The sequence below is a fragment of the Leptonychotes weddellii genome, chromosome 10, assembly GCF_054177405.1.
Source record: "Leptonychotes weddellii isolate Sample4059 chromosome 10, ASM5417740v2, whole genome shotgun sequence".
Classification (NCBI taxonomy): Eukaryota; Metazoa; Chordata; class Mammalia; order Carnivora; family Phocidae; genus Leptonychotes; species Leptonychotes weddellii.
The window spans coordinates 94,262,190-94,279,511 of NC_138378.1; the positions used below are offsets into that span (position 1 = coordinate 94,262,190).

The window sequence follows — 17,322 nt, forward strand, 5'->3', positions numbered from 1 at the left end:
TTTTTTAATACTCCATGAGTATTGCACTCCTCGTCATATGGCTACTACAGAAAAATTTCACTTACCTAGTTCATAATCTCCCAGGGATTGTGTAAGACTCTTGTATAACTGTTTGTAAAAGGAAGCAAAAACAAAAATCCCAAAAGAATGAGGAAACTTTCTAAGCAATATATTCCCAAACCAAGAGAGCAAAATTAAGACCGCGATGTGATGGCTCTCCTCTCCTTCTCTATGGACTTGCTTCTCTCCCATCTTCCCCACCACCATTCAGTGTAGGTTAGTTAACCTTCCTTGAACAGGTTTATTTTCTTCCTCTTAGATTATCTTCTAAGTAAGTCTTCCAATTAACCCAATGCTTATGACAGGGGCAAGGTGAGGTGTACTACCTCAATACCCTAGACTACATACAGTCTGTCTTCTGGAAGTCACGCTCTGGCTCCCTCAATAAGAACCTGCCTGATCCTGGTGGAAATGTTGCATATGATTGGCCTGCCTACTTAGTCTCTGGCTTGCGTGGGAAGATATAAGTAAAAACAACTGGTCCTATCAAGGATCGGAAGTTGGGTGGCAGATCAGCCATTATAATCATTGCCATGGATGACCAAAGAGGTTATCTAGGTATATCCTTTCCTCTGCAAAGGAGGAAACTTGGGGTCAACGAAAGTCATAACACGTTCAAATTTTTTGAATAAGGCTTTCAGTAAAATTAACTACTATGCCTGTTACAATATGTGGCAAGCCACTGAAAATATCATATGGAAGGGGAAGAAATTGAAATGAATAATCAGAATTCATAATATGAATTAAACTGATCAAATATAACTTCCAGATATTTAACACAGTGGATTATTAAATTCAGAAAGCATATCTTTAAAACTTTTGAACAAAATGAAGCATCACACATAATTGTAGACTTCTCATTGACTTCACATGGATTATGAGTATTAAATACTCTTCGAAGCAAAGAAGGAATAAAGCTAGAATTTTTCCTGTAGTAACAAAAAAAAGTATATGATTTTTTTCCTTTCATCAAAATCTTTTCAAAACTTCCTCAAAGACATTTAAAAATGAGCGAGTAAGGCAAAATTTAAATTATACTATGCAATTTTCTAAAGAGTACTCCTTTTTGTTCTCTATTGTAAACTCTGACTCCAGTCCCTAAGACCAGTTCTACCTTATTATTACCAATTCCCTATGAAATCATCTAAGAAGAAAAAAAAAATTATACAGTTGAATTCTTCCAACCAAATGGCTAACATTGCTCCCACAGAAGAGAATTCCTAGAACAATATAGAAAGTCCTGCTTTCTCCTTTGAAATCCTCAGGAAATGAAAAAGAAAATTAAGCACTAAGAAAGCCTGTCACATCCAAAAAGCAAAGAAAAGACATATGGGTGAACAATTTGAAAACAAGAAAAGGCTCTCAAATTTGGATTGTCCTAATGCTTGCTTACCTGCTTCTAGAAAGAACTGACCTTTTCCTCTCTTTACACTTTGCAGAGCTAATTAAGCTGCTGTTTTCTGGGCATCCTATAATTACAGCTGGTTAACGCTGAAAGAGACCCAACAGGTTACGCTGATCCAATCTCTCTATTTATGAAAATGAAAATGAGGCTCTGGAGAGGTCAGGTGACTTGCCCAAGGTCACAGAATAAGTTAATAACAGAGTAGAGAAGATGCCCCAAGTCTCCTGACTCCCGCCCATCTCCTCAGAAAACTGCAAAATAAACTTGCTGGGAGGGAGATCACTTCAGAACACCAGCAAAGCCACTGGTCTCTTGGAGAGCCACCTCTGCCAGAAGAGCTCCGTGAGCACTCTCGTATCCCACGCGATTCTCCAGCGGATGGAGAGCCTCCCGAGCAATGAGCCGGCTGCCGCAGAGCAGCTCTGGGAAGAGCCTGATGAAGGGCAGCAACCAAGAGTCTTTTCTGCAGTGCATTCCAGCTCTTCGGCCTTTTGGCCAAAGGAAGTAAATAACTGGACTTGCAACAATTTTATTGAAAAAAAAAAGTAATATACCAAAACTGTACAAAGAAATACTTGAAATGAACTTTGCAAAACATTCCATATGTGTGCTGAGATCCTAGTATTTCTAAAGCCCCCTACTAGGTCCTGTGAGAGAACGGAGACAACAGAACAGATCCTTGAAGGAAGGGACTTCCTGTGGAGATAAGCAGGAAGACAAGAAAACCGCAATAATAATATAATCCTTTAGTTTGGGATTAAGAACATTTTATGAGGAAAATCCCCCATAAAGAAGCACCCTGAGATTCTTTGAACACTTCAAAAATAAAAGCATAGCATAAATGTTTTTTTTTTAACATCTACTACTCTCACTACTTTTTAAAAAATGCCAAGGATTTGGTCTTTTTTGAATTAATTATTAGAGTCCTATGCTTTGAAAACAGAATAATTCTCCCTTCTCCTTATCCTTGAATTGAACAAAAAATGATGGAGTGGGCGAGAAGAAAATGAACCAGATAGGATGACCGTGATATGAGTCAAACCAATGCAATTTTTTCAGCAGCCATTCTATGGGAAGATCGCCATGTGCCAGATACTAATCAGGTGGCACTTGTCCCTGGCCTTAAGGTAGGGGGAAAAATGGACAAGGAAACAAGCCACAGTACAATGTAGGAAATACTGTCACAGAGGACACATAAAGCACACTGGGGTCTCAGCTAATAAAGCAATTAACTTCGCAGAGTGAGGGGCTGAGGCTAGGGTCAAGGAAGTAACTATGGCACAAAGCTTTCAAGGAAGAGAGCCCAGATGGACAAGAGGGCATGGTATTTCCAGCAGAGGAAACAAGATATGCAATGACACAGACAGTGAAGGGCATATGTATTGAGGGAATAGCAAACGGGCTGGTGTAGCCTGATCCTAGATTTCACAGAGGAGTGGCCGGGTATATCACTGGAAAGGTAGTCGGAGCTGCACGGTGAAGATCATTTTATGACTTTTTATGATCTACTGAGAAGTTTAGACTTACAGCTGTGAACAGTGGGAAACCATCCGAGATTTTTTTTTTTTTTTTACCCTTTTAACCATTTTTAAGTGAACAGTTCCATTTCATTTAGTACATGGTATAGCCATTTCCCCTTTTTTCAGAATATTTTTATCAACCCAAAAGAAAACCCATTAAGCAGTCACTACCCCTTCCTCCCTCCTTGTTTTCTCTATGGATTGGTCTATTCTGGATATTTCTATAAATGGAATCATACAATACATTGCTTTTTGTGTCTGGCTTCTTCCACTTAGCATAATGGTTTCATGATTCATCTGTATTGTGGCATAAATCAGCAAATCGTTCCTTTTTTATGGCTGAATAATATTTCATTATATAATATACCACATTTTGTTTATCTGTTCATCAATGGGTGGACATTTGGGTTGTGTCCACATTTTGGCTCATGTGAATAGTGCTGCTGTGAACATTTGTGTAGAAGATTTTGTTTGAGTCCCTGTTTTCAATTCTTCTGGGTATATTCCTAGGAGTGGAATTGCTGGATCATTTGGTAATTCTCTGTTTAACTTATTGAGGAAGCCCTCAGACAGAGACTTTTAATAAAAGGAAAGACATGATAAGGTTGTATTTTATTGGTTTGGGGGTGTTTTTTTTTGTTTTTATTTTAGTTTATTATGTTATGTCACCATACAGTACATCATTAGTTTTTGAGGTAGTGTTCCAAGGATTATATTTTAGAGAGATAAATGGACTAATAGATATTTAAAGAAACAAGATCCCCATAGATGGTCCTCCAAAGAGTCACTAAATAGCTGCTCATTTGTTCCTTCCTGCTTTCTTTTCTTTCCTGCCTGCTCTCTTGCTTTTTTTTTTTTTTTTGAACCTACAAATTGGCATTCAATCTGGTGGTCCAAATATATGTCCACCCACATACCTTGTGGCTCTACACCATCTTCTGAGGCTTCTGTGCTAAAATCCTGCTAGCTCAGCCCATCTGTAATGGTTCAGATTGTTTTCTTGCTTTGAAATTCCTGCTCTAAAGAGGTATCAAGCTTTAATAAATAGGACTCTCAGTTTCAAATGAGACACCCAAGAGGACCATAGTAATTCCATCAGAAAATGTGAGGTGCATTGGAGTGGGTTGGCTTGAACATGCCTGATGAGATGACTGGGGTCCATCCTAACACAGTCTCCCTCCACCCACTCCTCCAAACCCAAGATCACACACAGCCAAACAACTGCTTCCTCACGTGGCCTTCTGGGTTTACAATTCTGAAAGCAAACAGTTCTTCACAGAAATTTCTTGGCTTATCCAAGCCCTAAAAAGACACTAGTAACATGTCAAATTAGAATTGGTTAGTTTCTCAGGTTTTGAACATGGGCCTCTACCAACACATCAGGACACAGACAACAGCAGGGGGATTTGCTAATTTTCCTTCTCAAGTTGTTATAGTGATAGATGCACTTGGTAGTTGTAATAGTGGTCACTCGGTTACCCGTCCAGGGATGAGAATGAAACATGTGATTGTCACTGTTGTTTTCCTACTGGAAATGAAAACAAGTCATACTGTGGGGTGAACAGATTTTTATAAACCAACCTGGCTCGGGGTGGGGTCAGGCCTAGTCAGAATAATGATTTCCACAGAGCTCTTCTCTGGTGTGCACAGAACTTCTGTGTGTGTTGCAGGCGAGGGGAACAAATGTTGTACAACCAGGAAGCACTGAAACACTGACCTCACCAAACCGGCGTGTATCAGATTTATAGCAACTGCACTATCAGATCTTAGGATACATCCATATCCCCTAAAATGCACAATTTTGGACATTTTGCATTCCATTTTTAAAAGTGTAATTATCAATAGGCCTCCTTAGAAACAACCACAAAGTCTCTGGGTCACTAGAGATTAAAGAATCACAACAACGGGCTCCTCACAAAGGCACCAGGCTTTCAAGACAGTTCCATGTGCCCAAGAAAGGTAGCAGAATATGCCACCCTAAAATATGCCACTTTTGCATAAGGATTATTGTGAGCTGAAGGCAATTGAGAAGAAGTAGATATAAGAAAACTTCTCTGCTCTCCTCCTTCTCCTCTCTACCAGGAAGGATAGAAGCTAATCACCAGAGACAATTCTAGACCCTTATCTAGACCCACTGATAAGGGCAGAGACCGTACCAGAGGAATCTACATTTAAAAAAATAAAAATTGCTGAAACTAGTCCTTATCTATCCTTAGTTTCCCTCATATATTTGCCTTCCCACAATTTGTCAGTCCTAGAAACTCAAAGTCCTTTTCCTTTGTATGGTCTCTTCCAAAAAATGTATTATTCTTTTGTTATGTTACTATATAAGCCCAAGTTCTAACCACCACTTTGAGTTACTTATCTCTGAGTGCTCCCATGTATATGCACCATGCACATGTTAAACTTCTGTTTGTTTGGTTTTTGTTAATCTGTCTTCTGCCAGTCTGATTTATAAGGTCCCAACCAGAGAAGCTAGGAGTGGAGAGGGGAAAAAGATGTTTTTCTTCCCCTATGCCCATCAGGGCAGGATGTGGAGAGAGAATATAGTATATTTGGAAAAGCTAGCAGAAACTCTGGGTTCTCCTCTCAGTCCTGATCTACCTGCAGAATGACCACAGGCAGGACAGGACTGCCATTTGGAGTTCCCTGCTGTGGCAGGCACTATGATTGTATATACAACAGCCACATTTCCTTAGCTGACAGAGACCAAATCTTGTTCACCTGTCAGGCAGCCAGATGCTTCCCTGGGGAGACTGGGCGCTTCTCCAGGGCCAGGGGAAAACCTTATTGGTCTAAGGGAATTACGCTAATTCCATTCCACTTGCCAGGGATTGGTTTAGGAATGGCCATGTGACATTGGTTTCATCAATGAGACCAGTGGGAAGTCTGCTTGGAGACCTTTGAGAAATTACACTTATTATAAAAAAGGTTCACAAAACGGGGCATGGCCTCCCTTCCTTCCCAGCCTTTGAACTGTCGCTGTGTAAGGAAGCGACTCATGGTACAGCTGTGACCAGGAAGAGACAAGCCTGAAGGCAAAAACACCCATGTTGGGACTACTAAAGCCCCACAGCACTGAATCTTTAATCAGCCCGGGTACAGGCTTCCTCCAGACATCTTGTTATGGGAGATAATACATTTTCTTTGTAGGTTAAGCCATTTTTATTTGGGTTTTCTGTTATTTGGCACTAAGAGATCCTTAACTGATAAACCCACCTATATAAGTAGATGTTTATCAGGCATTTTATTAATTGCATTTTTAAAAATTAGACCCACAGCTCAAATTATAATGTTTTCTACCTAATCAGAAATGCTGCCATACCTGACCTTTTCAGAAATACAAACAACTCTAGAAAACTACATATATAGAATACTTGGCTTGGCGGGGGGTGGGGGGGGAGTCTGCCATTTTAACCTGTAGGTAGAACTGGAAGCATGCTAAAACAAAAACACTGTCATAGTTTAGAAATAAAAACATGCTCTAAAAAGTACCCATGCCACAAATTTCCAAAATGAAAATCTGGGGCCTGTTTGTAAGAAGCACTCAATTTCCCCCATGGCATAATCAAAATATTACTGCAGAATCATCTATGTGTGGTTTGGAGACTAGGGAATGACTCTGTTTAATGCCTCTCAGGGGCTCTCAGACATATTTATTTCAGTAACTATGTCACATTTGGAGGGCATACAAAACTGTGACCTTCTATACGCTTTCTCCTGTCATTTTTAAAAATTTTTCCCAAATCAAGTGTGTTGGGACCAGTTCAGAAGACGAACAGGTAATGAGTTCTTTATACAGCTCCCAAGTTTCCAAATCAGTGGTGGTGTCTGGGGATGACTTTGGGGGGATCGAAGCATCCATGCATACAACATCCATCAGCTCCCCTTATAACCCTCCACCCCTAAAAAATACGCAATGTAGATAAAGCCCCCACCCCCACTGCCAGTCAGACTGGTGTCTCTAAGCTTCTTCTATACAAGATAAGGGAGGCTTCCCTTATCGAAATGATAGACTCTGTTTTATAAATTAAAACAAATTCAAAATGATGCTGATTACAACATCCCCTCCCTCACAGGCATTCTGATAAGATGCTTTCATAAAGAAAAGGAGGGAATTCGAGCTGGTCTGCGGGAAATTGATAGGCACTGGTAGGACAGGTGAAAATCTTCTATCATGGGCACCACAGCGAAAAAAGAGGGTGAGGATCACTGCTCGAAGTTCTTTTCAGTTCTATGGATCTTTGATTCTACATGTGCTCACCCATTTTCCTCCCACCAACCTGAGTTTCCTCCAGAAAGAAAAGGTAACTCTTGAGGCAAAAAAAAAACAAAAAAAGGAAAGAATAACAACATGACTTTGACGCTTCTTCGGTGGACATCCTCCGGCTGGATTTTTACTGCTGAATAGCAAACACTTTCCCTGTGTCTTTTGTTTTGTTTTGTTTCCACACTTGAACAAAAGACACTATTTTGCAGAAACATTCATGTTAGCCGTCACTGTCAGTTTTCCTGCCACTCTTTACTTCAGCTTTTCTCATTATTCATCGAATACTTGTGAGTTTCAGCTTCCTTCAACCAATAGGTCCATTGCCTGAACACCCGGGTCTCTTGCAATATGTTCCATGCGAAGAATGAAGTGACCTGGCCCAAAGGATTCTGAGGCATCAGTGGTATAAAAGAAATACTGAGCCCCAGCTGGCCTAGGATCAATTATATTTTTGGTTTCTTTCCTAGGGTTGTCTCCTGTGACATCAAACTGTCACAGCGATGATCGGTATCCTAATTTCTCAATCACATGACAAGTGATTACTTCTGTTGTCTTTCAGGGTAACTTCACTGAGTACCATTTAATGGGACACATGGGCTTAAGATTCCATGACAACTGTAAACATCACTGTAAGCAGTTTTCAAAATCATGGGAACTTAAGAAATGGCATTTAAAGTCAAATTCACCACCTACCCAGACCTCCTTCCTCGCTGCTCTGGGTATGGTTAGGGAAACACAACCCCACAAGACAGGAAGACATAGCACCCATATGTTTCACTAAGCAGCCTCTTATCTTCAAAAGCTTTTCCTTTCCAACACTCAGTAACATTTGTTGACCGATTGTTGAGTGAAGCAAATGCTCGCATCCCCTACACCAAATAAAAATTCCTTAAAATGTAAACAAAAGAGATCCGAGCCAAATATAGCCCTCCCCACTCCCCCACTGTCCCTAGCCTGCTTGTTCCACTGTGATAGACCCTAAGTCTGCATGTCAGTGCTTATTGGCAGATGGAAGCCTCAGTGTTGATTTGCAGTTGAGTGACCTGTTGCAAAGGGACAATTAAGCCTTCTGGAATTATCAATACATTCAGAATTTCCCCCTTATATTTCTGGAAACTTTTCCCTGCGTACCTATATAGCATCAAATTATTTGGAGAAAACCAAAAGGGAACATAGTATATCCTTTAGGTCCTTTGAGGAGAAATTAGTTGATTGATTTTTACCTGTGAACAAAATATCAAAAAATCTGAACACTGGGGGACATCTAGCAAGTTATAGAAAATAATTCCATGCGTCCTCAGCAATTTGAGATAACAGAAACTAAAATATGGCTTGTATTGTTCCCCTTTTTTTTTCACTTGCTAATGCATTCTCTGATGGGTGTCCCCATGACATTATTGTTGGGTCTGCAATCAGTTTATCTGGCTGCATTTCACTGCATATAGTTTCCAGTTACCCTGCAGCAAAGACTGTCCGCCTCAGATGCCGACGCCGAGTCTCTCATGCTCCAAGTTCAGTTACATCCTTTTAGTTAAAACTTGCAATAAAATAGATTAATCACTGCAATAACTCTTAACCACAGGGAAACACCGTAAGAAAGTGAGAAAAATCAACTGTCATAAATTTTACCAGCTTTTGCAGATGAAGTCCACTTTCTATTTACAGGTGCCTTTATTTCGATAAAAATCTTTACAACCAGTTGTGCAAAGCTTTAGACAATGTCAATGCTGTGGTTTGTTGTTTTTTTTTTTTTTTTTTAAATAGTAACTGTAGGAAAACTAATTTTTTTTTAAACCTGAAGCAAGTCTACATGGCTCAAATGATCTTAGCTGAACTGCCCCGAAAGGGTGAGCTAATGTTTTACTCCAAAGGAGACACATTTGCTCTTTGAAGTATTTTGCCGATTCTCCAGTTTGGTTGTTTTCAACTTTTCCTTTCAATTTCACCAGTTGCTTTTGCAAGGGGGTGGCAAGTGAAGAGGATGACCAAATCTGATTATTTTTATTCTTTTAGCCAACAAATAGTACCAGAAAATAGAACTCAGATGTCCACACAATTGAGTATGAAAGGACAGAGGAAGTTCCCTGAAAGAGAAGGTGGGCCGAGGGAATCAGGAGACAGCCACACTGAGGTCACAGCTGGCTTGGCAGAGATCACAGATCAATAATCTGGGGTACACTGACCTTCAGGTATAATAAAGATGAAAGGAAAGTTCATTCTTGGTTAATGGTTGGGAAACCCTATGACCTGCCTGAATTCCTTCACTGTTCCCACTCCTCGTGGGCTCCAGCTTAGCATCTGGAGTCTCCCTATCTCCTTCAATGGATCTTAACGTCCAGATGCTCCCCTAACAAAAGCTTATCTCCTACGGCAATCAAGAACACTTGCAATTACCAGTAGTCGGCCTGATGGGGCTTGAGGGCTCTTTTTGAGCGATGGAGAAGAAAAATCAGTAGCTAAGGAAAACAAAAATCAACAGCAACTTGGATATAATTGGATGTGGACTTTCTATGACATAGCAAAAACTCTTCCTTTTTTCCCCTCAAAGCCATCGCTAAATGTTATCCATGAGACATGGTGGATACAAATGTCACTGGTTTTGGCAATTCTGATCCCAAACCACTTAAAACCCCATCCACTTTTGTGTTTATAAATCACTTTTAAAAGACAATTCCTATGTGCAGATGGAAAGAATTTAAGCAAGTATCTTTTTTTGAGAGCAGGGTGGCGAGTAAGAATTTTAATTTCTATTCAAGATAACCTTCAGGAGCGTTAGCAATAGAATGTGTTGAATCATAAATACTACCCTTGGCTATGTTCAGCCTCAAAACATTTTGCAACAAAACCACAAATCTAGTCATTAAGAGCTGTGTAGTATGAACTGGCAGCTATTTAATCAAAAAGGGCTCATTTAATACTGCGCCTGGTGTCAGAAAAGATACAGAAATAAAATGCGTCTTCTCCCCCCTGTGCAAGATGAATGTGTGTGACATAACAGTGCGCTGGGAGACCCCCGTAAAGTTCAGCCAGGATAGGAAAAAACCCTCCTTTCTTGGCTCAGATGAAAAACTTGGCTCTGCTAACGAGCAGTGAGAGATGCACTCTTCAAAGTGGAGTGTGCACATGCCAGGGGGTATACAAGCAATCTTGGAACACAGGGTGAAAATAATTGAACTTGTGTTGATATCTATTACCACCTCCCTTCAAAATTTGCTTTTGTCTGTGTTTCATGACACATATGCTTGGTATGGTCCATGCACATAATTTAAAAATGAATAAATGGAAATTATATAGAGTGATGCTCAAAACAATTTCAGAGACCACTTGCTTTCTGAGTAAAGAAAGAAAAAGAAAGTCTTAATGATATCTCCAGCACCCCCAAAACTAAGGAATCCCTTTGCCAGCAGCATCTTCTGGTTCAAGACAAGATCTGAAAACAATATGTGAGCCAATGGGTCAGAGAGGAGAAACAGTGTTGGCCTCTCAACCTTCCTAGATCATCTGCTCTTGGGCAATAATTATTCCAACACAGATGATACTATGGTCTACAAATGAGCTGAAGAAAAACATCAATCTACTTCTGTGTCAGGTAGAACTTGGTGGGTCCTGTACAGACTATTAATTTCATGGAAAATAAGCAACAGGGGAAACAGATAAATCATTAGCAGAGTGAAGAACAGATCCAATGAATTCCTACCAATTTTCCTACTGTCTTTCTCTTGCAGAGAACAAAATGACAAAGTATATGTGTCCCACTGTCTTTGATATCTCTGTTTATCTCATTAGATGAAAAATGCTTCTGAAACCACAAGGACACGTTTTATTTCAAGTTTCAAGAATTCAATCCCAAATGATTTATACAAGTTAACATTGTGCATACAGAATTACCATCTTCATATTTCTGAAATTCTACCCCTTTAAATTTCATAAAAACAAAACACTGCAACATTAATTTTCCTTTTGTTTATTGCAGGCAATATGTAATATTAGAATTTGATTTACATCAACCAGGTACATATATTTGAAATGTAGTGTTAATTGTTTTTAATAAAAATTTTTAATTAAAAAAATTTAGAAAATTAAAGTGAAGGCTAATAAGAACAGTTGGAACTTTTGATAGAATTTCAATGACTAATCCCCATTCAAAATTAATTTCTCCAAAGTTCTACACAATGGATTCACAAGTCTCATCAATGTTTATTTATTAAAATCAGTGTTTTCAGTAACCGAAAGAAGCATTATATAATGTTTCCAACTGAGTCTCCTTCCATCTGTCCTCCTATTTGAATGTTCATACAGTAGTTGAAACATAAGAGCTGTACTTGGAACAGAAGGGCCGGCATCCCCCAAAGGGTAGAGTACTCCATCACTTTGCACTGTCTCCTCCATCATTTGCCTACCAGTGCTAGCAGCCCTCCCCACGTGCTCTTCCCATAACCTACTAAGGGTGGTTCCTACATTACCCACTAGAAAATAACTCCACCACTTGATATGAACTCTATGAGGACAGACATTTATATCCATTTATACACTCCTGTATCCTCTACATCTAGAGCAAGACTGACACCCAATATGTATTTGTCGAGTGAATGGATCAGATGAATGAATGAATGAAGAACCTATCTTTAGGTCACCTCTTCTCATTTCCGGGGCTTCTTACGTAATCCATGCCATGTCCATCTGCTCTACTGGCTTTCTGTAACTTTTACATGGACAGGTTTCTTTCAAACCTCTAACAGTCCAAGTGGCACGGAGGGGCCCGAAGCTCTACGTTTTCGGTCCATTCTCTCAAGTTCCTGCAACTAGGCTCTCTCAACTTTTATGTCCTTCTGATTGCTAAGCGGAGGATGCCTTCATTTGCATACAGTACTCACTGTGACTAGCACAGTTTCCTTAGCATCAAAAGTTAGCTGCAAGAAGGAACTATATGGAAGAATAATTTAGAATCAACTGACCAACTCAAACACAAAAGAACCCCACGTGCCACATCTTCCTCATGACCTGGCACATAATAGGCTTTCAATGGGCATTTACTGCACTGGATAGTAAACTATGGGAATATCGTGGGAACCTAATCTGTCTAAAGCCTTTGCAGGTTATCGCAAAGGGCAAGAGAGTGAAATGTGGACTGGTCAATGCAGTGCTAGGAAGAGGACTTGCAGCTGGAAAAACAAATGTATTCGAACTGTGCTGGTGAATGGTCCTTTGTCAGCCTGGTAGAGTAGCACAGGATTCTAGTCTTGGTTGTGAATGCATTTATCAATAACTTGACCACCATTCTTACTGAAGGTCCTGCTTGGAGGTCCAGTCTAGACCTTCTAGGGTCACTCTGGGCTAGAAGTGAACTAGAATCATAATGAAGGGTGACAATTAGAATTTGGTGATTTTTCCCAAATACTTGTCCCATCGAGATGGATGCTTTTCTGGCTCATGTGATTTCTCTTCAGTAGATTAAGAAGAGATAGTCTATACATTTCACTTCTAAACTAATCTCTCATTGTTTACATGGACTGTTTCTGTCTCCACTACATCTCTCAGAAATAGTCGCCAGTAACATGAGATGCAAATCATTCCAACTGTGAGAAGGCTTTCCATATTATCAACTCACACTTTCTTCTCTGCAACTTTTACTCACCTCCAGGCTTTGCCTTCTGAGTCCTATGAAGAACAGCTCATCCTTTTTTTTCTTAAAAGCTCACTAAATACCCCCAGGTGGTTCTGGGGCCCTTGCCCACCTCACCCCGCTCTCCCATCTGAGGTTATTTTTCTTCATTTCTGATGATTAAAATTTCTAAATGTTAAAACTCATAAACAATGTAATTCGGACAAGAAAGTAAAAATAGACCATAAGACCCTAGTTATCTAAATTTTTAAATTAGATGTGATGTCAACCGCTTGATACATATGACTCATTTAAGAAATTCATACCACAGCCACTGACGTCAGATGCCGGAACAAAGGTAATACTGTTTACCTAATACAGAGGCCAAAATCAAATCATTTGTAGAATTATAGAATTGTAAAGCTGTTCATTTTGCCTATTCATTTCAAAGGTAATGAAATGGAGATCTAGAAGAGTTATGTAACTAGCCCAAGGTAGGTTAATTACAATGTTAAAAGTACTTGAAGCATTTTTTGGCCATCTCCCAAACAACAAATTATGATCCTATCATGTACTGATATCTGTCATTTTCTCCAAACCCCTCATGTAATAATGTCAGCTCATTAACTTCCCAGAAAGCTAAATTTACACTGTTATTATTACAACAATGTTAAATTTTAGAACTAGAAAATTCCCTAAAGAAGAGTCAGCTTTCCCAGTACCATAGACAAGAAAACTGAAGGCCAGTGAGGTCTGGACACTTCTTGGAGGATACAGAGCCCATGTCTTCTGGTTACAGCCTAGAACCCTTTGCTGTTCTGCACGAAGGATTAGCTAAACACCATCAATATCACAAAGCTGATATTGTTTTAATCTAAAACACTGCATTCATGATGAGAAAAATATAATGATTTTAACTAGTATAGGAATCTTATGGAAGTGCTAGGCTGGACAAACATTGGCCAGAAAGACTATAGAAGAAGGGATTTTGAACAATAGGTGGGAGATTGGATTCAATGACCTCTAAAGTCCCTTTACCTTAAGGATTATTTGATCCTGGACTACCTCAGAGCTGGGCACCTCAGCTAGCCAGGGCACTTCCAGCGGTGGGGAATGTGCAGTATCCTGTGGGGGTCTCTCTCCCATTGGTGGGTTAGACTCTGCCCTGCTGTTTCAGGCATTCCTCTATATGCAATTTGCATGCAATCAATTACCCTAGGCATAGAAAGTGTAAGGCAATGCAGCTCTGTCGTTTCCAAAGACAGACTACACTGCTTAGCTTTCAAAATTGCCTTGCCTAAATGAGCATTCCATAACTGAATCTCCAAATACAGCTTTTACAGTTTGTTCATGTACTATGCTACTATCAGAATTAATTATGCAGCATCTTCATGAGGTAAAATCAGATTTGGATGTGAGTTAGGAGAGGAAAGAAAAAGGTACACCTCCCAAAGGAAGGTTACTCTGTCTTATCCCCCCCAAAAGCGCTGGAGTCCTTCCACGCACAGACAGATTTCAGATGGCAGTCCCCAACTGAGCTAGCCATGGGAAGGAGGAAGTTGACATGTATGAGAAATGAAGAATATGCCAACTAACAAGACTCTGAAGGCCAAAACGTTATTAACCCCCTCCTTTCTATGTAATCCCATTCCACACTGTAATTCCACATAAGTCTGTTCGTTAACTTTCCTAAATGGCTACTAAATACTAAAATGCAGTGATTTTAGACTTTTTCTTGTTTCTTTTTTTTTCTTTTTTTGCAATAATGAGTCTAAGGGAAAGGGTTTTTTATATTAAGAGTGGAGCTCTGAAACTTAGAAGGAAACTTCACCAATGGGGTTGTCACTTGAATATTTTTACCTGAATGAGATTACCAAAAAAAAAAAAAAAATCAAACTTGTGATTAACCATGCATGGGAGCCAGGTGTTGCATAGGTTCCAGAAGAGCAGACTGATGCTCTACAACTCGGGACCAAAACCACAACCACAACAAAAGCAGCCCTACAAGGTATCACACGCATGAGAGTGTCCCGCAAATCCAGAGAGAAGCACTTCAAAGGGCTTGGGCAGGTTCTCTCCTCCCCTCACTCACCCTGGTGTGCCTAGACGCTGAGGATGGTGTGTGGAGTGACCAGGAAGGCTGGAAAAAAGTAGATGTCCTATCTGTGTTCAACTGCCTCACCAATGAATTGAGGTCTATCTGAAGTCTGAGGTCTAATCAACAGGAAACCCTGCACTTTGGGGTTGGGAAGAAGGTCTGGGGCCTCCTTAGCTTCCCATTAGCCTGCCAGGCTGGGATGGCCGCACCACTTTCGTCTAATGCCAACATCAGAACAATACCAGAAAAAGCCCCTTTCCGCCTCTTCTGAGGCTTGCACCACTTTTCTTCCAAAGGTATTTCTAAAAGGAAAGCACAACTTGAGAGGTGCCCGGTTGGGAAAGGTCGGGTCTTTTTTATTGTTACCCTCCGTAGGGGAGCAGCGTCCAGAAAAATCTGCACCTGCATTCCAAGTCAGGCAGGTGTACAAAGACAGCGAAGGGCGAGGGGAGAGGAAAGGAAGAAGGGAAAAGGAGGCAAAGGAAGGAAAGAAGCAGATGGGGCGGGGGGGGGGGGCGGCTAAAGCACAGACTTGAGGGAAGGAGGAGAGGGAGAGCAGGATGAGAAAGAAAGAAGAGAGTCATGGAAAGAAAGAAGAGCAAGAGAGAGAAGGGAGGAAGGGGGTGGTCAAGAAAGGGAGAGAAATGAAGAAAGGAGGCGGCCGGGAAGGATGAAAGACTGAGCCGGGGAGCGGAGCGCGGGGACGCGGCGGGGAGGTGGCCGCGGGGACCGGCGCGCCCCTGGGGATCCGCGGGCTGCGCTCCCCGCGCGGGCGCCCAGGGCGCAGGGCGCACCCGCCGCTCACCTTTCAGGATGAGAGTGTCGATGTCCCGGTCGATGCCCAGGAAGTAGCACTTCCTCCAGAGGCCCGAGTAGGTGGCGAAGAGCGGCCGGCCGCACTCGGCGTCCAGCCCGCCGAGCCCCAACAGCGAGCGCCAGGACTCGGGGTCGGCGCGCCCCGGGCCCCCCGGGAGCAGCCGGCGCCCCAGCGGGGGCGAGTCCCGCAGCGGCAGGTGCGACAGCGGCATCAGGCGGTTCTTCTGGTCCGGGGGATCGGCGCCCGCGCGGCTGCGCTCGCAGCTCTCCTTGTGGCGCCGGGGGTCGGTCTCGTACCAGTGGTCGGTGAAGATGGCCGTGACGAGCAGCCCCAGGGAGCAGAGGCTGAGGCCGAGGCTGAGCGCCGTGACGAGCGCCCGCGGCTCCATGGCTTCCCGCCCCGCCGCAGCCGCCGGTGGGCTCGCGCGCCGCTGCCAGACACAATGCACTTGGCCTCCGCTCTCCTCCGCGCTCCCTCCCGCGTTCCCCCACCTGCCCCCCACCTCCCTCCCGCGGCCTCCCCGCCCTCGGCTCCCGGCCCGGCTCGCTCCCGGTCCCCCCTTCCCCGCTCGGTTCCGACCGCCCTCCCGGCCCCCCGGCTCCCCGCCGCCCCCCACCCCCACCCCGCGCCGCTCGCACTTTCTAGCCCTCCTCCTCCTCCCCAGCCCCTCGCCTGCCTCTCGGCACCCCCCACCCGCTGGGTCCCCTCGCCTCCTCTCCACCTCCCGAGCCTGCCGTCCGCCCTTCTCTCCAGCAATCCCCCTTCCCTTTTAATCCCTCCCAGCCGCCCTCACTTTTCTCTCCTAACCTCCTCTCTCCCCTAACCCTGTCCCCACTTCCCCCTACTTTTCTTCAACTCTTCCTCTCTCTCTTCCCCACTCGTTTTGTCTCCCTGTTTGCCAACTCCGTGTCCCTTTATAGCCCTGCCCTGGACTCGAAGCTTCTCTCCACCTACCCCTGAGCACACTGCCTCCCGTCCTCTCCCCTCCAACGACCTTAGAAGACATCCACCGACATCAGACTCAGGCTTGTCACTTGTCCAAGTTGATTTTGATCAGTGTCCCGTTTTGTACCCAGAAGCAACTCCCATCCAGATCGGGCTGCGTGGTAAAATTTAACTCTTTGGAATCGTGATCTGGAGCTGAAGACCCTTTCTCTCCACGCCTGAAGGATGCAGCCTCTTAGACCCCTTGGCAGCTCTCTGTCGGTGCTCTCTCCCTCTCCCTTGCCCACTGCAACCTCTAAGCGTTCTCTCTCCTCCAGCCCCTCTTGGGGGGGCGGGGGTGGTGCGGAAAGGCACCGAGTGTCATTGGAGCGTTAGAACGGTGGCAGGGGATTTTCTCCCACTTCCCTTCATCCTGCTCGGAGACAGGTTTTTTTTTGTTGACCATCTCTATCTCAGGGCAGAGTGTCGGCCTCCTGGAATTTCTAGAAGAGCATAGGATCAATAAACCCTTGAAATGGCACCTGCTCTGTGAGGTGATTATTGCATTTGAATAAATAAAGCCCCCGGTAATAAATCAAAGTAATGATTTTCTCCCATGCAAGTTT

At 42.8% G+C, this 17,322-nt stretch overlaps 1 protein-coding gene across 2 annotated transcripts in view; it reads right to left on the minus strand.

The window, feature by feature from the left end:
• Positions 1–17,111, minus strand: part of TMEM178A (transmembrane protein 178A) — a 48,167-nt gene extending 31,056 nt beyond the window's left edge. The window contains exons 1-2 of one of the 2 annotated variants that reach the window (XM_081796876.1): positions 16,727–17,111; positions 15,761–16,202 (exon numbers count right to left, since the gene is read on the minus strand). In XM_081796876.1, the coding sequence (XP_081653002.1) occupies positions 15,761–16,160 (400 nt within the window). In that variant the 5' untranslated portion in view covers positions 16,161–16,202; positions 16,727–17,111. Of the gene's footprint in view, positions 1–15,760; positions 16,203–16,617 lie in introns of both variants that reach the window. The other variant, XM_081796877.1, reaches the window with a different exon arrangement.
• Positions 17,112–17,322: the final 211 nt, after the last annotated feature.